At 38.1% G+C, this 10,000-nt stretch overlaps 1 protein-coding gene across 1 annotated transcript in view; it reads right to left on the bottom strand.

The window, feature by feature from the left end:
* Nucleotides 1-6,497: 6,497 nt before the first annotated feature.
* Nucleotides 6,498-10,000, bottom strand: part of LOC137999840 (neuropeptide FF receptor 2-like) — a 4,125-nt gene continuing 622 nt past the window's right edge. Inside the window, exon 2 of the mRNA XM_068845776.1 lies at nucleotides 6,498-8,117. Within this exon, the coding sequence (XP_068701877.1) occupies nucleotides 7,245-8,117 (873 nt within the window). The 3' untranslated portion in view covers nucleotides 6,498-7,244. The remainder of the gene's footprint in view (nucleotides 8,118-10,000) is intronic.

The raw sequence follows: 10,000 nt of genomic DNA on the forward strand, positions 1-10,000 counted from the left end.
GGTGCCTACTAATTCAAAGGTATTATTTCCCGGTTTACTGATCATGCGGGAAAAACAGATCTGAACAAGTGTTATTGAAATCCAAAAAGAAAATTGGGTGTTAAACCACGCATTTTTTGAAGCTAATTAATCAAGAATATTTGCAAAAAGCTTTAAAATTCAAAGCGATGTATGGCGTTCTCTTCCAAGTTCAAGCTTAATGATCTCTGAAAAATGCGTGATTAACCCCAATTTTCTTTTTAGATACCAAGAGCAATTGCCAAGTTCTGCTTTCTCCGCATAGTTTTGAACCGCGCAAAAATATCCCTGTATTATGCACCTATCAATGTTTAGACGGAGAGTGGGGTAAGGGCAAAGGTGCAGCATTTGAATTTTCTTACAATTTTTTGGTCAAATTCCCAACCCTTGGGACTGGGAAATACTTCAAATTTGATAAAATATCCACACCTGGCCCCAGTTGTTCAAACGATGAATAGCGCTATGTACCGAAAAAAATCACTATCCAGCGGATAAACGCTAGCAAAACCAATTGAGTTATCCACTGGATAGTGAGTTATCCGGTGGATAGCAATATCCATCGTTTGAACAACTGGGACCTGGTGATGACAAAACCGTGCAATGACTTGTATTAAAAGTAATAAAGTAATTTGTACGTCTTTAACTTATGTTATTGGAGGTAGATTAAAGAAGATTGAAGTTGAATAAAGTCAAGAAGAAAAAAAAAATCCCCGAGAGTTTTCGATTGTTTCCCAGTAGCGGAAACGGTGTTGAGAGGATATTGCATTCGTTATTAATTGAGCTTCAATTATCTGTGCTGGTACTAAGTCATCTGAGCTGTATTAAATATTGGAACCACACAGAATTAATTAAACATGAACAGTTTTAATACATGTACCTTTCCAGAAAGATTACATTGCTCTTTCTTCACCGTTTACCCAACAAAGTGAAATACTACGAAATCGTCACGTGTAGTTGAATAAGCAAAGGTTACATGGGTCCTGATGAACAGACTCTGATAAACATCACCTCATACCATAACTGAAACTTGAAGAATCCTTCTCAATGCGTACTTAACAGGGCAATAACAACAACAATGTGTAATTCCAGTAAATGACGTCAGAAAATCTTGGTACTCCACAAGTAGAAGTTGATAACATCTTCAAAACGGTACGCATGGAAAATACTACGTTTGGTTTAATTACATGTACATGTACGTACGCGAGCTTATTTTCTGAACATACAAGCTACGAAACAATGCTTTCTAGTCAAATAAAATTGCTACAACTAGAAGTGTTATTCTCTTTCTTGTAGCTTTCTCTGAGGAGTTTCAGGACCCAACAGCAACAAGATTTCAGAAAGGTCAAATCCAAATCCAATTTCTTCTGCCCAATACTAAACATATGAAAATATCAAAAAATTGAATTCAACTGACAGCTGAAAGGTCACTTAACAAACCTACATAATTATCTTGCTTACTCCTTGTGAATAAAACTGGTTTTAAGGTAACCAAAGTCATACATGCCAACTCTCCCGGATAATCCGGGAGTCTCCCGGATACAGAACGAATCTCCCGGTCTCCCGTACGGGTAACTAAATCTCCCGGATAAAAGCGACTTTGAACCTTTACACCACTGTAAGCTAACGTCCTACCTCCAAATGTACCCTAATCAAACCAATTTCGGTTTTTTAAGCTCACTTCGCCGCCACGGTTTCTTGAGGCATTTTTTAAGGTTAAGCAATCTTTAAAACCTCAAAACCACATGTTTAAGGACGTTCGCGCGAAAATTTTTCAACATTGATTTTTTTCTGAAACTTTTACCACTGTAAGATGATGAGTTAGTTATGTCAGAAATGTAAAAAAATGGGGGGTCACCGACTTCGTTTTGGAGAGAACATTGATACCTGCATTTGCCAATTGGAATCCGAGTATCTCGAGATGCGCAGAGGGCCATTCCATTTTAGAGTAGCTAAAATGTCAAAATTTCAAACAATATCTTTTGATACCCAACCATGGATATTTGGAAAGAGAATACCCCAAAGTGTTCAGGAAATAATTTGTCAAAAGTTTGTTTGGTGGTAAACGGGAAAGAGAGGCCATTGATTTTTGACCAATGAGAAGCTTGCTTAAGTAGCTATCAAGCTGTAATATTTCAAATTATTATAGCACGGCACGTTAATTTCAAAAATCTCATCAAGTTAAAAAAACTGAGTCAATGCAAGACAAAGTTAAATTTTCAGATAGGTTTTGGGCCATCTTGAATGTTATTGCTGAATTATATTGAAAAACATTTCCATTACGGACCTTACGTAATGTCCGTAACAAAAACCGACCTTTTTTCTTTTTTCTCCGCGATTAAAATCCAGATCTTTTCATGAGCTGGGATCCTTTTTTAGTTTGAAGGGGCCCAAACTATGGCATTGAGAATTTGCAACAACAATGTGAATCACTGGAGAAAATGCAACAAGTTACGGACATTACGTTACGGACATTACATTATGAATATAATTATAATATCCTGCCTGAAATCAAAGAAAGTAGAGTAGCTTTGCATTCAGAATGAAGTAACTAATTTCCAACCTTGTTTCTCGCAAAGGGGGATTGGAGGAACAAATAAATCTGTACATATGTAATATCATTATTAAACTTTAAACACTTGAAAGAAAATGAAAATTAACCAAAAACAAAAACCCGGTATCTTGCCATCAATTGACACTGATGCTTCACTGTTTCGCGAGTAAAACACGCCGCGGTAACTTGATCACGGCGCCCGCTGAATTCTGTGTCAATTTCGATTTTGCGATTTACTTGTGCAGCCCAAATTGAACGTAACAAAAATCTCGCAAAATGCTTTTCGCTGATGGTAACTTTTCTTATTCGCTGTTCAAGATAAATGTTGTTTTCATGCCGTTAATTTTGTTTCTCATGGAAAAATATTTTATTATCGATCGACCGTCCTGAAAACTTCCTTCTGCTCTTCCTAAAAACTGTGTATCAATATTTATTTTCTTTTGCATCAATATTTGTTTTGCATAAGGCAAGCTAACAAAATCTGTTCCTTGCTTAGTTCGCATATTTTGGCGTTAAAATAGAATTTTCGGGCCTATGCTTCTGTTACAAAGTGGTATATTTTTCAGGTCACCCATCCAGATACTAACCCCGCCTGACAGAGTTTAACTTCAGTGAACTTGCAAAGCTGTCAGATGCTCAGAGTGCCACAGGATCCCCAAGCTGAAAATACGTGGTGTATGCGACAGTTTGTGTATGGGAAAATCACCGATCGTAAAAAAATTGTGCAAAAAACTATCTCATTTGAAATAAAGTTTTCCTACCTCAGTCAAATGTGTGACGAACTTGTCTCTTTTGCCGAGTGTTAGAGCCATTCTGACGCCGTTTAGTTAAGTTGTCTGGAAGGCCGTTACTAAAATAATAGGAAGGCCGACCACTCCATCCATCGCTGGCCAAACCTCGCTCCATAAATCGTTTTCTGCTTAACAGGAGAAGTCCCGAATCGCAATAAAAACAACAGTTCCATAAAGCCCAATAAATTTTACTCCAAATACGTGTGTTTCGGCGGCCGAAAGACTCGTGACGAACGAAAACTTTGCCTTAAAATTCACCTCTTCAGCTTTCCTCAGAGGCTTGTGACCGGGTAGTCAACAACGGAAACTCGCAAGATGGTTTCAGCCTCAACTCTTATTGGTCCATTTGAATTTGACCGCGCGCTGGCAACACGACCGTTGTTGACTGCCCGGTCACATGTAGTTAGTCAACAACGGTCGTGTTCTAAACTTCACTAAACGGCGTCAGAATGGCTCTAAACTCGGCAAAAGAGACAAGTTCGTCACACATTTGACTGAGGTAGGAAAACTTTATTTCAAATGAGATAGTTATTTACACAATTTTTTTACGGTGATTTTCCCATACAATTCTCTATATACACAAACTGTCGCATACACCACGTATTTTCAGCTTGGGGAGCCTGTGAGAGACAGCACGCTTAAACTTGTGGTGCAAAGAAGTTGTCAGGGAACTTGGAAATGATCAACATGTCAGCCTAGAAGGCAATGTTTCTCGATTCCCTTTTATTTTCTTCAATCTTTCTGGGTTTAGTACTTTGCTAGTAACCACATGTCTTCTCAGGGGTCTTTTTAGTTTACCTAATACTTTTACCATGACACGACAATGATATACAATACCAAAACAATATAGAAGGAACTTTAAAGGGGCTAGGTCACGCAATTTTAGGCAATTACAGCACTGATCGAATGGTCATAGAATTAACTAAAATATCAAAATAACTGTTCAAAACTATAGAAGAACTCTAACAAAACACCGGGAAGCCAAGAAGGGACATGGATGGACAAAACTGGAGAGGATTGAAATGGATTGAATTTGGGTAAATTTGAAAAGCGTCGGTCCACCTTTTTTCAAATTTATATCAGTCTATATCAAAATATCATTTACACAGCTGGAAAATCATTCTCAGTTGTTATGTGGCCGTGATTTTGCAAATGAAAGACTCTTGCTCTGCCAATTTGACGTTTAATTTAGAGCTCATAATTAACAAAATTAAACGAAGATACCTAAAATAGCGTGACCTAGTCGTACTGGAGCACTAATTGGGGACACTGTAAACTGAAATTAACGAAATTAAATCAAATGAAATTAAATCATGTACTATTAGAGCTACATATTGAACTTGAATAACGCAGCTCAGTTGACCATATGGAATAAAGCGCTGTGTTACTTCACCACCACACGTAAGCAATGCGTGTCTATTTTTTCTAAAGATGACAGGAATTTCTTCTTTCTGACAAATGATTAATAGGCTGGTAGCCAGGTTTTAACCTCAGAAAAAGGATCTGTTTCGTGGTATGAACGTGTGAGCCAAAGGGCCTCTGCTGGTACCACTTCTGGGTGACCCCTTAAATGGTCTGAATGACACCCGACTTGAGAAAATTGCCTGTGGAATGCAGTCTAATACCACCCAACTCAGTCCCCCCTGTTTTTGAGTAACACGTACCATAGGCAACTCAGTGTTATGTACACTCATGAAGAGTCTTGTTTAATTAAGTCATACCTCACGAGACTTTTTATGGAACTCTAACGTAGACTCGCAAAAAGTAAATAGTTTTCTTTTCGATTCTTTGTATATAGCAACGCTGAACTTTGTCATATGAATCAAAAGACAACATAAAGCTCAAAGAGCTAGCCTCTTAATAATTTCTGTATATTGTCATCAGCAATTTGTCCATCCCTGGTTATCTTAATTATTATCATAGCAGTATTACCGTAGTTATTTGGTTATAAGACGCACGGTTTTTTCAAGCAAAATCTGTCTTTGGGTGGCAAGTTAGTGCTAAAATTGGGGTGCGTCTTATAGCCAAGTATTTTTGCGCAACAAAATCCTAAGATCACAATTTGAGAAGAACTTGCACTTCAAACAACACAAGAAAAGGACACTAGTCAATTAAAAAAAAAAAAAAAAATAGTGCTTTTCGAGACCTTTGGAACACTAAACGAACAAACGGAAATTTGCATACATGCTTTAAAGCACGTGCTCAGTAACGTGATACCCATGACAACAATTCAATCGTTCGAACCTTGTTTCGAATTCCGAGAATCGTGTTTGTCGCTCGCATGAAAAGTTTCTTCTCTGAACAAAAAGTGTGGAGATAAAACATGACCTTCTTCGTTCATCTAGCCTTTCTTGTGCACTGAAATTTGCATCCTTGGTGGCGTGTTGATATTCAGCTGTCGGTCCTGTCGAACACCTTTGAATATGACTTTCGGAGGGAGTTTTTCGCCGTTCGCTTTCGCTTGAAGTCTGAAGTCTGAACTCTGACTATTTATTAAGTCGGAAGGTTCAAATAAAAGTGTACGCGTTGTATGTTTATCATTTCAGGTGTCAACTTTTAGCTTTTGTTTTTACGTACATCATTTAATAAATGCGTGACTTTTTCACTTTTTTTACGTTAACAAAAAGAGTTCGGATGTCAATTGTGTAAGGATAATTGTTCTCAAATTCATCACATCCTTTTGATAACCTAATAACCGAGTATTTTCGCGTAATTTTCAGTTTGAGAACTTAGCTTGATTAAATTGCTAAGTTTGGGGTGCGTCTTTTAACTGAGTGCGCCTTATCCCAACCAAGGTGTGACAAAGCTACGTTGATGACCGTTTTAACGATAGCGCAACAGACAAAAAAATTGCAAGTTAATACTTAATAATTTTTTTGTATGATTTCTATTGTTCGTTTGTTCGATGCAACTTCTGCAGACCAGTCGAACTATCCAGCAAAGACTTTGGAACATTGGTCACTACGAGATAAAATTAGAATTAATTCGTCCTCGCCGGTGTGCTTTCGATACTGAAAAGCACTTGGAATATATCCAGAATGTTTATGCGCGAAATTTTTCATTGTATCATCAACAGTCACAATTTTCACTAAAAGAAGCTCAAAAATTAGGAACAAGCTCAAAATCAAACCCATGGATGAACCTTTGATCGGATAAATTCCGGCATTTTATTAAGCAACATACACAGGCCATACTACATTGGATATGATGGGCTCATCAACACACAAAATGTTAATTTGACTCTTAGGCACTATTAATTCGAAAGAAATTAGAAAAATGATAGTACAATTTGAGGCAAACGTCGCCTAAAAATAAGAGCTGCTCAAAAGAACGTATAAGTCCGCCTTTTTGCAAGGATAATTAGGAATTCTTTAACCCAGGCAAAACAAGCAGGCGTCGACGAAACGGAATCATTTATTAATGTAGTACTCGATGAGCATGATCCAGAGAGGAGAGAGATCTAAGAGTCAGGGCAATGCTTTGGGAGGTTATGGTAGTTCTTTCTACATTAATGGCTACTGCAATAATTTCAGTCGTTTCTCTTGATCTGATTTCAGTCGTTGTCCTTGTTCTTTCGTTATTATCATCATCACAACGGCATTGTAATTTTAGCGTCTTGGATCAAAATATAAGACGAAACAGCTTTATTTTCTACTGATGAGCAATGTTAACATGTAGCTGACCTTCATTAAGTGTGTCCTTTCTTTAAAAAGCCGCAGAAGGCGACTGAAATACGAAATCAATACATCTTACTTACACACCGCTACAGATCTCTATCATAGTGTACAACAACTTACAACAAACCGTCCGAGATTCAAAACTCAGTAAACCTATATCGTTGTTTGAAAAGTTTCTTTACCCTTGTAAGCTATAGTATACTTGATTTAGAGAAGACTTGCATTCTCCTCGTGATTTATTTCTTCAACCATAGGTTTTTCTTTTTGTTTCTCGGTAGTATTTTTTTGCTTTTGACCTTGCTCTTTCTCTGCTCCCACAAGTTTAAGCCTTTCTTGTTGAGCTTTAGTGACACTCTTCATGCTGACGTGATCGGAACTTGAGCTCCTTTTTGTTCTTCGGCTAACCAATGTCATGTTCATGATGCTCACCAGTTGTGGAAAGGCTGTTCTGCCAGCTCGACGTCGGCCAAATACTAAATGTTTGAAACCTGTTCGGTAATTTTCACTAAAAGCAAAGCAGATGCAGGGATTTAGGGCTCCCCACGAATGAAGCAACATCTTATTTATGATGAATACAATGACTTTGGGAATTTTAGCACCGATTTCAGGGGGAAGCTCCCCATGAAACTTAAATATGATGATAAAAGAGCAAACAAACAATGGGCCAATACAGACAATAAAAGCAGCTAATATGGCTATTGACAATCTGACTATCTGTCTGTTAGTTGCAGGGTCTCGAGATCTCTTAGATTTGGACATAATTCTCCTTTCATTTTGTCTTCGTTTTAGAGTCCAAGCTATGGTGCTGTATATGATAGTCAACAAACACACTGGTACCAGGTAGAATACGATGAACATGGCTGTCTTATATTTATTGTTGGTTTCCGTAGTCCAGTTGGCTCTGAAGCTGCAATAACCATAGGAGGAAACATGGAGTATGTGAAGGTAATGAGCATGAGCAGCTATGGCCACAATCCACGAAACCAGGATGCAGACTAAACGCACTTTCCACGAGATGAGTTTTATCTTCAAAGGGAAGACAACAGCAATCAGCCTGTCCACTGAAATCAGCATAAGGCTCTGGATGGAGACCAGCACAGAAACATTAGCAAGAAAATGGCAAAGTTTGCAAATGATATTTGCATCTTTCGACTGAAGCCGGGAAAGAAAGCGATCTGAAGATAGTGTCTGTGCAATTATAAGGGGCATGATGGTCAAGGGAGTGAAGAGATCGGAGACGGCCATATTGACCACGAAATAATTGATTGATTTTCGAAGTGGCTTGTACTTGGAAAACACCAGGATGATTAGAACGTTTCCAATCAACGCGACAAGGAGTACGATGGAATAGGTTGCTATTAAAATGGCCGTCTCTTCCTTTGTCAGTCCGACTTCCGTGACATTGGAAGATCCATTCACGAAAGATAAATTATTCAGTTTGTCCGTACCGCAGTTTTTAAGCATGCTGGCCTGGCTTAGGTTTCGAACGGGAGAGCTGATAATTTTCTCTTCTTCCTTTCTCGTTTGAAACTGGAAATAATAGTAATCCTATGTGGTTTTATCTTCAAATTCTTTTACTGTCTGTGTTGACTCTTCTAGTTCTCGAATGTCAGATCTTGATGGCGTTTTCTGTTGACTTTTCTAGTTCTCGGGTGTCCGATCAGTTGATGGTGTTTTCTGCATCGCTATTTACACTAGTGCTTTTAATATATTAAAACCTCTGATACTGGGCCAACTGGAAAATATAGACTGGACTCTGGACTGGACTCTGGACTGGACTTTATTAAACGAAGTTAATATTTAACCACCCTACTGACATAAGGGAGACATTTTTTGTACAGGCCTAGGGCCACAACGACTTCAATAGAGATAAACTTGGTATATAAACGTAGAAATACAAGTTAGCTGAGCCGAGAGTATATCGAGAAACAATTAATTATGAACATGATATGTGTAGGATATTTCGTATACACTTTTTTTGTATTTTTTTACATTTTTTGGAGAGACTAGCGTTTTTGTCTGCGAGACCGCGACTTTGAGCTTTGATTGCGAGACCGAGATTTAGATCCCAAAATGGCTTTGCAAAAAATTTGAGACACAGAGACGTTTGGGAACGCTCAAAAACCGAGACCATCCATTCAGAGACCATTCATCACCCCTCAGGTGATAACGAACAATGATTTGATTGGTTAGATTTAACCTGTGTACTTCTTCAACAAAAATTAGCTACTATAAAATTCGAATTGTTACACAAATCAGGAATGCCAGGTCACGATTGTCAAGTTCTAAAATCAAAGATATGCTGCCAATCAATAAAGAAGATTATGTTAAAAAGATGAAAGCAAATGTATTTTGTCCTTCTCAGCTGTATACATTTATTATTTCTTTTTCCTGGCAACAATGTTTTGGTATTTGCCACCCCCTTTTCCCATCCCATAACTTATCTAGCGTTGTGTTTGAAGCGGACTACATTCTTAAAGTAGCACACGCACGAGATAGGATCACGTGGCGACATTACATTGGTACGTGATGACTTTAAACTTTCACAGCGTTTACGCAATCATAGCCAAGCGTACAAGTGGCGGGATTTGTAAAGTTAATTTACCACTGTAAACAACTGAAGTGCTTAGTTTGTAGTGCTAGCTGCTTCAATTGTAGAAATAGTGCGCAGAGCGACCGCCCTTAACATATCGAATATATTGAATTGGACTACATTCCTAACATTCTCTAGACAGCGCACGCATGAGATATATCGTCGTCACAGTATTCACGTAATAGTAGCTTGACTTGATTGAAAGTTACTGGGCAGCATTGTTCGATTTTTCGTTTATGTTCCCTTTGAAAACGGTTAATCGTTATATTATTGGTTAAATATTAACTTCGTTTAATAAAGTCCAGTCCAGGGTCCAGTCCAGAGTCCAGTCCAAAGTCCAGTCCAGAGTCCAGTCTATCTTTTCCAGTTG

The sequence above is a fragment of the Montipora foliosa genome, chromosome 4 (genome assembly GCF_036669935.1).
Source record: "Montipora foliosa isolate CH-2021 chromosome 4, ASM3666993v2, whole genome shotgun sequence".
NCBI lineage: Eukaryota > Metazoa > Cnidaria > Anthozoa > Scleractinia > Acroporidae > Montipora > Montipora foliosa.